Genomic DNA, 14,119 nt, shown 5'->3' on the forward strand with positions numbered 1-14,119 from the left:
ATATTCACTAACCACAAGAGTCTCAAGTATTTCTTAACCCAGATGGAACTGAATATGAGACAGTGAAGATGGCTAGAAATGGTGAAAGATTATGATTGTGATATTCAATATCATCCAGGGAAAGCTAATGTGGTTACTGATGCGTTGAGTAGAAAGAGTAATCGAGAAAGTAAAGATATGGCATCTTTGAGTAAGCCCTTGTTGTTTTCCATCCTTGAACTTGGACTTGAGATCGTGCCAAAAGGTTCCGATGCTATTCTGTCAGCTGTATCAGTTCAACCGAGTCTAAGAGACAGAACTATTTCTTTGCAGTCGACTGATCCGGAACTGAAGAAGAAGATTGATTTGATTACCTCAAAGACTAAGGAAGTGACAGATTTCTCCCTAGCCTTTGACGGTGCTCTTGTTTTCAAGGAAAGAATTTGTGTTCCAGCAGTGGAAGACCTCATGACCGAGATTTTGACTAATGCCCATCAGTCCATCTTCACCATTCATCCAGGTAGTGTAAAGATGTATCATGATATGAAGGGATATTTCTGGTGGCCTGGTATGAAGATGATGTGGAAGACTTCATTGCCAAGTGTGGAACTTGTCAGCGGGTGAAAGCTGTCAGACAGCCTTAATCTGGTCTTTTGCAACCTCTTCCTGTACCTAGTTGGAAATGGGAGGACATTGCCATGGATTTTGTTACAGGTGTACCCCGAACTAGTAAAAGGAATGACTCAGTGTGGGTGGTAGTGGACCGACTGACTAAATCGTCACACTTCATTTCGATGAAGATCACCTATACTATCGACAAGTTGGCAAGGCTGTATGTTGATAATGTGGTGAGACTACACGATGTACCGGTTAGCATTGTGTTGGATAGAGATTCGAGGTTCACCTTTCATTTCTGGAATAGTTTGCAGAAAGCCCTAGGACTCAGTTAAATTTGAGTACTGCTCATCATCCGCAGACTGATGGACAATTAGAAAGGACCATTCAGATATTGGAAGACATGCTTTGAGCGTGTGTCATCGACATGAGTGGTAACTGGGATGACCACCTATCCTTGGTGGAGTTTGCTTATAATAATAGTTACCAGGTGATGATTGGAATGGCCCTGTTTAAAGCTTTGTATGGAAGGACCTGTAGAACTCCTCTATATTGGGATGAAGTTGGGGAAAGGTGTGTTCTTGGCCCTGATCTGATTGAAACCACGGGGTGGATATGATTAGAGAAAGTATCAAGGCTGCTCAATCTCGACAGAAGTCTTATGTGGATAAAAGAAGGTCAAATCTGGAATTTCAAGTTGGTGAGCGAGCATTCTTGAAGATCTCGACTATGAAGGGTGTTATGCGATTTAATATCAAAGGGAAACTCAGCCCTAGATATATTGGACCCTTTGAGATTACTGAGAAGGTTGGACCAGTAGCTTACAGGTTGGCCCTTCCTTCATCTTTAGCTGGTGTACATGATGTATTCCATGTTTCCATGCTAAGGCAATGCTTAACAAGCTCAGAACAATTGCTTCAACATGAACCTGAAGGTTTGAGTGCATATTTGACTTATGAAGAAGAACCAGCAAAAATTTTGGACCGAAAGGATAAACAGCTGAGGAATCGGACCATACCCCTAGTGAAGATAAGATGGAATCATTCATTTGAGGAAGCATCTTGGGAAAAAGAAGATAAGATGCGGACCAAATACCCTCATCTCTTTGGACTTACAGGTACGCTGTAATTTTAGGGATGAAATTTCTTTTAAGGGGAGAGGGATGTATCAAGCCCTGGAATTTTAACCCGGGATCCGTATTGTAGGTCTGATAACCCGAAGGTCTAGCCGGAATAAATTGTGGAGTACCTGGATTGAAGTCCATGATCCATGTCTTGAGTCCATGGATCCAGATTTTGCTACTGAAGAACCTGCCTTGCTGGGAAAGTAGATCACTAGTCAGAGTCAGGAGGTGTCTAAAGATGTCTATAATTAAGGTAACATCTCCCCCACATGTTGTATAGGGTTAGGTTTGAGTTGGGGATCAACCCCTTCAACAAAGCACCCAAGTACTGAAAAGTACTAAGGGGCGGTTGCCAATCAACCGCCCCAAGCGACCGCCAGGTCTGCTCGCTTGGTTTTTGCCCTAATTTCCCCCAGTCCCAAAGATATAGCAAACCCCGAGCTTTTTACTTATTATTTTATTTGGGATTGCTGTTGTGGACGGTTGGGAGGTAGAGAACACATGCTGAAATGTGAGAAAAGCATGGTTTGCGAAGAAGATCCAATCCTTCGTCCGTTTTACGAATCTAGTGGAGGTAAATGTCCCCCACACCCTTTATTTCTTTTCCTCATCTCTTTTAAATGGTGTGGATCCATCCCTTTTGGATTGGTGGTGGTTGAATTGTATTGGTTCTATTCCCCATCAGTGAATTTGATTGAATCTTGTCCGAAAACGAATCCTTGCATTCGAATAAAGGATAGATCTAATTGAAGGAGATAATTTCAATAGTGAATCTTTAGAATTTTAGGTTGTTGTTTCGTACTTGTGTTGTAGGCTCCTTAAGGACAAAATCTGGATTTGAATCTTCCCAAAATCAAATTAAAATTGGGAGATCAAAAGTTGGAATTTCAGACTTAGAGGCTGTCTGTAACAAGGGCGGTCGCTTATGGCAATTGCTTGACCCAACCAACGCCCTAAGCAACCGACTAGGTCATAGTAGCTCTATGAAGTTGGACTTTGCTCTGATTTGACTCATGTCTTCTATGTATTTTTGCAACTATATATTTAGATGATCTCTGAGTTTATTGGAAGTGTTGTGGGTGAAGCTTATTTGCATTTTAGTAAGCTTTTACATAATTACAGGTAAGGACACATTCTTGTATGTATGCGATGTTATGTCCATGATGAATTGTTTAATTCTTATATATATATATATATATATATATCATTGCTCTTTTAACTTGCTATAGTTGTATAATTAAATGATTAATAGTTGAATGTATGTTGTAAATGATGTTTATATGTACTTTACTACTTTGTGATATAGAATGAATGATTATGTTATAATGGTTGATGATGTGATGTAGTTGTGATGGAACGGTATCCATTTGGGTATCCATTGCTTGGGATATCAAAGGACTGTGGTATGTAACACATGCTTACTGATGCCCCCAGCATTATCATATTTGCTGGATGACATACCTAGGGAGTCTAGATTGCATGGCTAGGTACCCATACATCCTACTACCCTTTCGGTAGGGGAATTGAAGCCAAATGACCAGTGATAATATTAACGTGACTCTGTTTCATCCTACAACGGTAGCCAGTCCGTGAAGATTCAGGGGTCCACTGTTGATCATGCATTGGTAGGGTTGCATATGTTAGGATTTGGGCTCATGGACATCCAAGGAGTGGCCGGGAGTCGTGAGGGGTCATGCGAGCGTCCACCCTAACAATATGTGGATGACCATGGGGTTAGGGAATGGAGTCCAACAACGGTAGCCAGTCCGTGAGGGTTCTCATTCCTAGGTAGGGAAGGATATTGAACCGAGTTGGTTGGTGCCATAGGGGAAGTATCTAGACTACATGTAGTATGTTGCTGTATGACCTTGCATTGGATTAGAAACCTCAACATGCGCCAATACTCATGCCAATGGTCGTGGTAAGAGAGTGTTGACTTAAACCCCAGCCATGGATGATTGAAGAGGACTGAACCCCCTTACCTGAGATCCCGACAAAGGTAGCCAGTCTGTGAGGGATCAGAGTGACTAGACCTACCCAAAGGAGGGCTAGTGTTATATCTTAAAGCATGTCAATCATCTAGAGACTTGCATAGTTAGATTTTAGTTGCATTCATATATTTGCATATCATTGTTTACTTATATGTTTACTTGGATATACTGTCGATACGTATGTGAGATGTGATTTCCTTACTGAGTTCATTAGAACTCATTTCTTTCTTTGTATGTTAAACTATATTGTACATATGGTTTTACCGAATCGGGAGAAGTTCCATGTGACTGGAGCAACTCCTATGAACAGATTGTGGTACCGTTAATGGAAGGCAAAGATGTGGGCCATAAAGCCTATTGCGGATGCTTGGAGTGTGCTTACAGCACCCATTGACAGTAAAAGGAGGCAGATCGCTCGGCATTTTGAGAAATCCTTGGAGAAGAACTAGATAACCCCCTATCTTTTTAGAACTAGCCTTAAGAGTTCGTCGGCCATAGTATTTTCTTTCCTGGAGATTTGATAGACTTGAACTTCCTTGAATTCTTTCCTCAAAATCTATATTATTTCTTGATACTATTGCAGCCCAGGTTCCTTCATCCTGAACTCTCCCTATAATTGGTTAACAATGAGCTGAGAGTCACTGTAAATTGCTATCTCAAATATTGCCAAGGCCTTCGCTAACTGAAGGCCCGCTATGAATGCTTCATATTCGGCTTCGTTGTTGCTTGCCTTGAATCCGAACCTCACCTCATATCGTATGATAAAGCCCCCTAGACTTTTTAATAACACATCTGCTCTAGCCCTCTACTTGTTGCTCGAACCTTCTACATAGATATCCCACATGGTCAGGAAGTTGGGCTCAATGACTTCTTCCATTGGAACTGTAGTCTCCACCATAAAATCAGCTAAGGCTAGAGCCTTTATAGCTGTTCAGGGCTTGCAATTTACCTGGAATTCTCCCAATTCTACCGACCATGCTACCATTCTTCCAGACAAATCAAGCTTATAAATAACTTTTTTAAGGGAAAAGTTGTTAGTACCTCGATCGAGAGTGCTTGAAATTAGGGCCTTAGATTTCTGGCCGCCATCATTAGAGCCAACGCTTGTTTCTCGATCTCCAAATATTTGGTTTTGGCACTCAGGAGTACGTGGCTGACGTAGTAGATTGACCATTGCTTTTTGTCCTTCCCCCGAACAAGAACTACACTTACGGCCGAAAGTGAAGTTGCCAAATAGACTTGTAAAGTCTCACCTTTCTCTGGTCGGGATAACAGGGGTGGTTTTCCGAGCATCATCTTCAAGTTCTCAAACATTGCTTGACATTCTTCCGTTCATCACTCTTCCTTTCTCCCTTTAAGATCTTTCAAAGCTTTGAAGAAAGGAAGGCATTTCTATCCCGATTGTGCTATGAATCTGTTCAGGGTTGCTACTCTTTCTGTTAAGCATTGCACGTCCTGAACAGTTTTTGGGCTCCATATCAATCAAGGCCTTATCTTCACCGAATTTGCTTCCATTCCTCTTTGGGAAACCATGAATCCTAGGAATTTACCTGAGGACACCCCGAACGCGCACTTCTCTGGATTTAACTTCGCCTGGTATTTCCTCAAGACTGAAAATACTTCTGTCAAATCTGTTGTATGTCCTGAACACCGAAGGCTCTCACCATCATGTTGTCCACATAAGCTTCCATGTTCTTCTTGATCAGATCTTAGAAGATTTTGTTCACAGCTCTTTGATAAGTTGCTCCCGCATTCTTCAACCAGAACGGCATGACTTTGCAGTAAAAGCTTTCGTGATCAGTTATGAACGTGGTAAACTTTCCATCCTCCACGCTCATCAAGATCTGATTATATCCCAAATACGCGTCCATGAAACTCAAAGTTTCATAACTAGCTGTTGCATCAATCAAGAGATCTATTCGGGGTAAAGGGTAGCAGTCCTTGGGGCATGTCTTGTTGACGTCTGTGTAATTGGTACACATCCTCTACTTCCCGTTCGACTTCTTGACCATTACAACATTGGCTAACCAAGTTGGATACTCGATCGGATGGATGAACCCCGAACCCTTTAGCTTCTCGACCTCATTTCTGATCATGTTTCTCAATTGAGAAATTTTTTCTTCTTTGTATCATAGGTTTGGCTTTAGGGTCTATCCACAACTTGTCTTCTGCCACTGATCGGTTTATACCAGGCATGTCATCTGCTGACCATGCAAACACGTCAATATTCTTCTGCAGGAAACCCTTCAATTCTTCTTTGAAGTTTGTTGATTGCTCAGACCTGATGAAAGTTGTTTTTCCTTCATCATCATAATCCAACTGGATTCTTTCCAACTTTTCTACAAGTTCAGGCTTTGCATCATGTCCTCGTCCCGATCATCACGAACCTCAATTGATAGGGTTGTTGCCTTTCTGGGCCCAGCTTTATCCTTCAAGTATGAAACATAATATTGTCGGAAGGTTTTTTGATCATAAATTACCTCTCCTGTACCCTTGTCAGTTGGGAATTTGATCTTCATATGTTTGGTCGACTCCACTGCCCCCAATTTTGTAAGGGACGGCCTCCCGAGTATCACATTGTATGCTGGCAGCTCTTGAACGACCAAAAAAATTACTCGAACAATGGTTTCTTTCGAAAAATTTCCAACTATCAGGTCCACTTGTACTGATCCCTCTGCAATTGTTGACGATCCAGCAAATCCATAAAAATGAGTAGAAGATGGCTTCGACAAATCCTCCTCCATTTTTTGTTTCTGGTATGCATCATATGACAAAAGATCTGCATATGATCCTGTGTCCACCAATACCCTGTGTACCTCCCGACGGCTGATCTCGACCTTGATCACGATCGCATCGTCATGGGTTGTGCATACACCTTTCTCATCTTCTTAATTAAATGTGATGTTCTCCTCCATGTTCGGTCTTTTTCTTTTTTGTGTCTCTCGTGAACCCATGAACTTAGACTTGGCTTTATATTTTCTGAGGGATTCAGGCTCTGAGTGTAAAACCCAGCCCTAACCTTGACCCGGAAACCTTGTTATTTGTAGGTCCGATGACCCGAAGTAAAGTAAGAAGTCAGCTTTGGGCCATCCCAGTAGAGGACTTGGTGTCTGGCTTTGAATCCATGAAAGTTGATGATGAGGTTCTATTTATGGAAACTGAATCCTGATGAAGATCTGATTAGTTGATGGACTTGGAGTGCTCTCTATCTTGGTTTGAAGGCATTTCTACCTATTAGGTAAGTCACTTGACTTGTGTGCAAAACCCCTTTAGGATTGGATTTGATCTGGACCTTCAATTCCCTGTTTTGGTCTTGTCGACAAGATTGGTCGATCGATTGGTCGATGGGCCGAGTCGACCAATCCACTCGACCAATGAGTGTCTTGTCTTTGGCAATTAGGTTGTTCTTGCTCTATTTAAGTCCAATCTCGAGTCCACTTCGTATTTGCTGCCTCCAAACCCTCTGGAACGAACCAAAGACCTCTCGCAAGTCATCTCTCTTGCATCCTTGGTGTTTTCTTGACGGATCTTCGTCGAAACTCTTCTTTTTGCATCAAAAGGTATGTCTACTCTCTCTTCTTCTCCTCCATCTTTGTTTTTCTTTCCTTTTTGAGTTGAGACAGTAGAAGAGATGCTGCATTCTCTATTGCAAACATCTCTGAACATGTTCTCATGATCATCCTAAGGATTTGAGGCTAGAACAATGATCTTAACCATGATCATTGCAAGCTTTTGAAGGAATCATGATCAAACCATGATCTAATCTTTGATTAAACTTCTAATCTGAATTCGATCTCTTTGGATCTTCTTGTTGATCATGTTAGTAGTTAATTACTGTGTTTTCTTTCCATGATCCATAATCTATAGATTTCTAGTTGTTCTCTTCTACCATACTATGTGTTCTTCATGATGCATGGTAGTTACATATATGGTAGGTTTTATTTCCTTATTTAGATTTATGCTTCTAAGCCTTATTCCATGAAGATCTATGTATGTTTTCATGATACCATTACCGAAAGCAATGATCCATCCTCCTATTGTTCTTGTCTTTGTTTTCTATTTCAAATTCATCAAGATCCATGATTGATTTAATTATGGTAACTTTTTGTTTCCTAATTTGGATCTTGATATCTTGATTGGATTAGTGTTTTGAGGTCCCCTATATGTTAGAATACTACTGATGTAGTCTACCCCTTGATTAGTACCCTTTTGAACCACCAAATTCGGATTTCATATCTTAAAACTCTTTTTTTTTAGGCTATCCTGTATGCATTGGTCGACTGATTGGTCGTTGGACCACTCGACCAATCCACTCGACCAATGAGTACAGCAACTCCAGAATTAGTCTATGTTGGATGTTTTGGTATCTTTTCTGTTAGGGATCTTTCCTAATATGTTGTATATACTTGTTTAGGACCTTCTTCTCAAGTTTGCCAAGATCTTACTTGATTTCTTAGGATTCCTTTGCGAGTTATAAAAGGTAAGGATGGTTATTTCCTTAATTACATAGATAGCATGAATCTAGTTTCTATATTTGAATATCATAGATATGATTCCTAAATTAGATTCTTACAATGATATACTACTGTTGCATAACTTTGATTACATTAGCATTACTTATTCATATTAAATTGATTCATGTATGATTTACTTACCAATTATATACAAGTGATTGTAATTATTGATTTCTTTCCATATATGAAGTTACCATATATGTGATGATATGATTTGATGCATGTGTATGCTTAAGTATGGTTTGGAAAGGAGAGGTGTCCTTTTGACACTTCTGTCCTTGGACTACTACGGGAATATTATGGGATGTTTCCGGAGATGCCCTCTGGACACCTTCCTAAACTGTTGGATGACATATCTAGGATTTGTCTAGTAGTGTTTGGCTAGGATGTCATGTTATGTCAGACCCTAATCGGAGGGGTATTGAGACTGAACGACCCGTGGTAGCAATGGGGATTCATGGGCGCTCAAGACCGGTAACCAACCCGTGAGAGGACAGGAATCACATTGTGGGGGCCATTTATTGGTAGGGTTGCATATGGTTAGACTTGGGCTCACGGGCGCTTAAGACCGGTAACCAACCCGTGAGAGGACGTGAGAGCTTCCCGTTTACCATATGTGGATAACCAATAGGGTTGATGAGTCCGTAGTCCGAGTTGGTCGGTGCCATAGGATACGCTGACTCTAGTGTGAAGGATACCGGAAAGGATCGTTAGGGACGAGGAATGGAAGTATCCGGATCCGACTTGATGTAACTAAGTAGAAGACTTGCATTTGGCTAGGTTTTACCCCCGACATGCGCCAAGTACTTATACCAAATGGTTGTGAGAGAGTGTGTTGACTTAACCCCCGCCAAGGTTTGTCCCGAGGGATGAAGGACCCATTACCAATCGGCTGCTCAAGACCGGTGAAATGATCCGTGAGAGAATCCAAGATATCTTAAATGGTTGAGGATGTGAGTGGACTTTCCTAAAGAAGTACGGTGCTATGACTTAAAGCATGTCTGCCAATAGAGACCAAAGCATACATAGAGTTAGATTCATTCATTCATTGCTTGTCTCATATCATATTGCATTTATGTTTGTTCCGGAATCCCGCCATTTATGTTATTATGGATTTTAATCGCTTTACCGAGTTTCTTTGAAACTCATTCCTTTATTGTACAATGTTGTTAGACTATCCTGCAGGTAGTCGAGTACTATGACGGTCCCTATGAAGAAGCGCAAGGCGAAGAGGCATATCTCCAGGAAGGTGATTGCGGTTACCACAATTACTCTGAAGATCCCACGAGTGGTTATGCTCCGTACGATGCTTAGTCCGACCATTGAGTGGAAGCGTCCTTGTGCCATTTTTGAGATTTACACTTACAAGGATGTTGTCTATAAAGTGGAGAACAATTTAGTTACCCAATGTACTTGCTACTGGGATTAGATTTTATCTAGTTTATTCTTTAGAGCTACTTTTCCGCTGGATGTAAAGTGGAATTTTTGCCTCACTTTACTTATCTGTTTGATACTCTGATTATATCTATTATTCTGATTCATTTATGATTCATTCTTTCTTTATTGGATCTATGATTTGTCTTCCGCACTTTTATTATGATTGTTCATGATTATGTTATTGTCTATGTGGGAGGTTGATCACTCGATACCTGATCTTCGGGCTGTGGATCACACTCTCGGGTATCCCAGATAGGGTACCGGCTGGGAGGGCGTGACACTGAGCCCCTGAATATGGTAAGGATTGGAGATCGGCTGGCTCCTACAATTTCTTTTCCCTTCTTGGATTAGGGAGCTTCAGCCCGACGATCTCTGCTTCTCGAGGGCTCCCTTCTATTTTCACCAATGGCTCTTCTTTCTCGCTCATTGCCTCGACCCTTCACAAAGTTGGACAAGTGTCCCTAGGATATTAGCCTTTCGATGTCCACCTTCAGATGTCTGCATTCATTTTTGTAATGTCTATAATCTTTATGAAAACAACAATACTTTTTTATATTCCTTTCTCCAGGCTTTGCTATCATCTTTGGTGGCCATTTCAAGATGTCCTGATCTTTAATTTGCATTGGGATTTTCGATTGTGGACTATTCAGTTGTGTATACTTCGAATGATCGGGTGAACGCTTCCTCCATCCTGAACGTGTTTTTCTCCCTCGACCATTATTTGCCACCTTCGACCCTTGGCCTTTTTTAGATGCCTTTTGCTCTTTATTTGCAGATTTCATTTCTCCTTGCCGAGTGTCAAGGCTCTTTGTCACCTCAGCCTGTTTTTGACACCTCTGTATGAGTTCGGGGTATGTGACTGGCATATCTTGCAATAACAATTCCAAGAGTCGTCTGTTGGTGAGGCCGGTGAAGAGAGCAGTCTTGGCTACTTGTTCATCCAAGTTCTAGATCTCCATTGTAGCTTTATTAAACTTTTGTGAGTGGTCTCAAATAGACTCGTTCTTTCCTTGCTTTACGGTGAACAATGTTTCCTCGGTCTTTTTGGTCTGGATCCTACTTTGGAACCAACCTATGAACTTTCAGGCCAATTCTTCAAAGTCATCAATTCTTCCCCAAGGTAGCTTGGAGAACCACTTTTGTGTTGCCATTGTAAGTGATGACCCGAATACTCTACACACAATTTCATCCGAATTACTAGCAACAACCATGGTCTGTTGGTAGTAACTTATATGGGCAATTGGACGCGATCTGTCAAACGGGGAGAACATTGGGAGCCTAAAATTATGGGGAACTAATACCTGGCAATGGCATCCACAAATGGAGTTTTCCTGATGATTGAGTATATGTCTTCAGTCCTTCTTCCTCTCATAAATTGTCCCAACTTCTGGTTGATGTCTGCTAGCTTTTGATCGATTTGTACTACTCGAGTACCATATGATCAAACACTATCCTATCCAGGACATTGGGATGAAGCTGTATGCGTGTGAACTCTTAGTTCACGTCTGGTGAGAGTCCCAGTTCGAATCCCTTGCGCTCAATCTTGAATGTTATGCTCATCCCTTCTAGACAATTTCCTAGTTCTTCTTGCTCCCGGTTGACCTTCTAGATCTCTTTGCAGATTTTGCCTGAAGTTTTGGACTTCGGTTTGTTGTCTATTTCTCTAAGGGAACACCCTCAGACTGAGGAAACTCATATCCCAGCCCTTCGTGCTAGCCCTTGAGCTTCCTCTCGATCATGGAGATTAGGATGCTTGGGAGCTCCCAAGCACTGGCCATTGTCAGAAGCATTTGTTACATCTCCAGGAAATTGGGTTTGCATCTGGTTAATCTGTTCCTGGAGGTTATTTGAGTTGTTCAGGCGTTCTCATCCCCTAATTCTTCGTCTTCTTGAATTTCTTCGTTAGGTACATGATTTCCTTTAGGTGGTTTCCTCCCGGAGAAGGGGGTATATTCTGATTCCTCACGTAGTAGATCTTGTATCCACCATGACTCATTGAAGCATTCCCCACAGACGGCGCCAAATGATGTGTCTAAAATCTACTAAGTCCTTAGATCCTTGGGGAACAACTTGCAAAACAGTGTTAGATGTGGCCTGACCTTGGGGTCGGGAGGCCACCTCCGAAGGCTAAGTTAGTAATGGAACTGATCACAGAGCTCTAACGAGTTGCAAAGCTTGAATTGAATATAATAATGGGGTAAATGATTCAGATACCTTCACTGTGCGTAAGTCTTATTTTTAAATAGGTTTTACCTTTGATTCCCGACTACTGGATTCGTTCGTGCCTCCTTTTAATGGCCTTTCGATCTGAGGGTTTTACCCCTCTTTCATAAGTAATGGCAGTTACCATGATTAGTATGATTGCCCACTTCGCATAATGGGAGTTACCATTTATAACTCGATCACATATCCTGAATTCTACGGGATCATGCTTATCTCCTTAGTCGTAAGATTCCTTCTTCCCTATGTAACGTTCTGGTTCGAACTTTAGGCCAATCTCGACCATGGTTGAACCTCTCCCGACCGGAATCTATGGCCCTACTGTGTTCAGACCCGATTTGGTGCTGTTTTATCCACATTAAATTTTAAATCCTGCAACTTCATGTGCATCTGCAATACTATATTCATTTACAATTTCAAATTTTACAATTTCAAGCGCATCCAACAATATTTGTGGTGCAAAACTAACAACTACTATATACAATAAATACAATTATTATGTTGAGATTGATTAATAACAAACCATATTTATTAAACAAACCTAATATCTTATAATTTGTTTGATTTTTAGATTCAATAAATCACATACTTTAATCACGATGCACTTACATTGCAAGATCGACATGGCAAACTCTATTGTTTTCAAAAACGCACGTGGAGATCGATCATCCTTTTTACTTTGGAATATAAAACATAGTTATACATAGTCTGTTGTCTTTCTTTTCAAATGCAATATTTTGAGCGGAGTCGTGCTGATAACATATTATAAAATAAAAAATATATATTAGAGACAAAGAAGAAAACTAGAATGAGATCAATCAAACTATTTACTGAGTTGAGTGCATTACATATTTATAATAGAAGTAATATATTCTCTGATATGAAAATATCAGATTTTACAAAGAAATACAATGTATGATTCTTGTACACAATAAAATGTTATTGATATGGAAAAATAGATAATCACCCAAGATAGAAGGTGCATATAATAGAAATATTAACTGCCAACATTGTGTGTTGAGATGACCGTGCCGTTCAATTCAGATGGGAATGTGAATCACCAAGATTGCATGTTGCGGTGACTGAGATCTTTAATTAAAAGCATCATCTCTTTGGATATTATTTATAACATAAATGTGATAGTCTCTTAACATTATAGTAGAGAGGGATAATAATAATTATCCTAAAAAAATTGGAGAAACCGAAGCAATAATCTAAGTCAAGTTCTTGCCACAACACCGATCATTTGACCGGTGCATGTGGAGACCGAGAATCATAAACAAAATTTGGAGAAACAATGATGGCATTATCGAGAGCAGCAAGAAGGAAGTTGCGTGGGATCTTCGTTTTCTCCATTTGTTTGTTCTTTTCGTTCACATGGGGCCACCACCAGCGAAACTAAACGCGTTGACGCACATGCATTCGAAGCTATATATTTTTCTTTTTCTCAGCTCCAACCATCGAGCAACCAAATGTGCAAACTGTTTGTGCTACTGCAATGGAAAAGAAAGGAAAATGGAATTCATGTTCTTTAGAGTCTGGGTGGGAATACGAGGTGTTCTTGAGCTTTAGAGGTGAAGACACTCGCAGAACCTTCACAGACCATCTCTACAACTCCCTCATGGATCGTGGAATCCACACATTCAGAGACAATGAAAAACTGGAACTAGGGCAAAAGATTGGTCCGGGGCTCTTTTCTGCAATCCAACAATCCAAAATCGCTATACCCGTCATATCACAAAGCTATGTTTCTAGTAAATGGTGCCTCCATGAGCTTGCCGAGATCATTCAGTGTATGAAACAGAGGGGCCAAATTGTGCTGCCTCTATTTTATCATGTAGATCCGTCCGCAATTCGAAACGCGTCTACTAGCTATAGAAGGACTTTTCGGAAGCACAACAAGGAATTCGACTACCAAACTGTTGAGGGATGGAAGATGGCTCTGAGAGAGGTCGGTGAACTGAAAGGATGGGAAGCGTCCAAGACTGCTGATGGGTTAGTACTCTTTGACATTTTTCTTATTTTCATTTAACTTTTTCTCTTCTTGGTCGTGGTTAGGGAAAAAAAATCCTCACCACAAATCGACACATGGCTTATTCCTATTAAACAGAGCAGATTAGAAGGAGGAAATTGACCCACCTTCTGATCCATTTTAAGACCCGCCTTTAGATGAGATTTCTTTCCGTTTTAGTTGGAATGTTTTCCCGCGAACTTCCCTCTCCTCCGTCTCTCTCGCCCCA

General features: G+C 40.9%; 2 protein-coding genes across 4 annotated transcripts in view; both read left to right on the forward strand.

The window, feature by feature from the left end:
• The first annotated feature begins 1,209 nt into the window (after nt 1–1,209).
• LOC149028965 (uncharacterized) lies at nt 1,210–6,022 on the forward strand. Its single transcript, XM_089137368.1, has 2 exons — nt 1,210–1,711; nt 5,844–6,022. The coding sequence occupies exons 1-2, from the start codon at nt 1,210–1,212 to the stop codon at nt 6,020–6,022; spliced, it is 681 nt and encodes a 226-aa protein (XP_088993494.1).
• Nucleotides 6,023–13,086: 7,064 nt separating this feature from the next.
• The window catches only part of LOC149028966 (TMV resistance protein N-like), a 30,148-nt gene continuing 29,115 nt past the window's right edge, over nt 13,087–14,119 (forward strand). For all 3 annotated transcript variants that reach the window (XR_016170703.1, XR_016170705.1, XM_089139740.1), the window contains exon 1: nt 13,087–13,874. Coding sequence is in view for 1 of the 3 variants with exons in the window: in XM_089139740.1 (XP_088995866.1) it covers nt 13,378–13,874 (497 nt within the window). In the remaining 2 variants the exon portion in view is untranslated. The remainder of the gene's footprint in view (nt 13,875–14,119) is intronic.

This window comes from Hakea prostrata, chromosome 1 (assembly GCF_041222555.1).
Source record: "Hakea prostrata isolate BN-2017 chromosome 1, UWA_Hpros_2, whole genome shotgun sequence".
NCBI classification, from domain to species: domain Eukaryota; kingdom Viridiplantae; phylum Streptophyta; class Magnoliopsida; order Proteales; family Proteaceae; genus Hakea; species Hakea prostrata.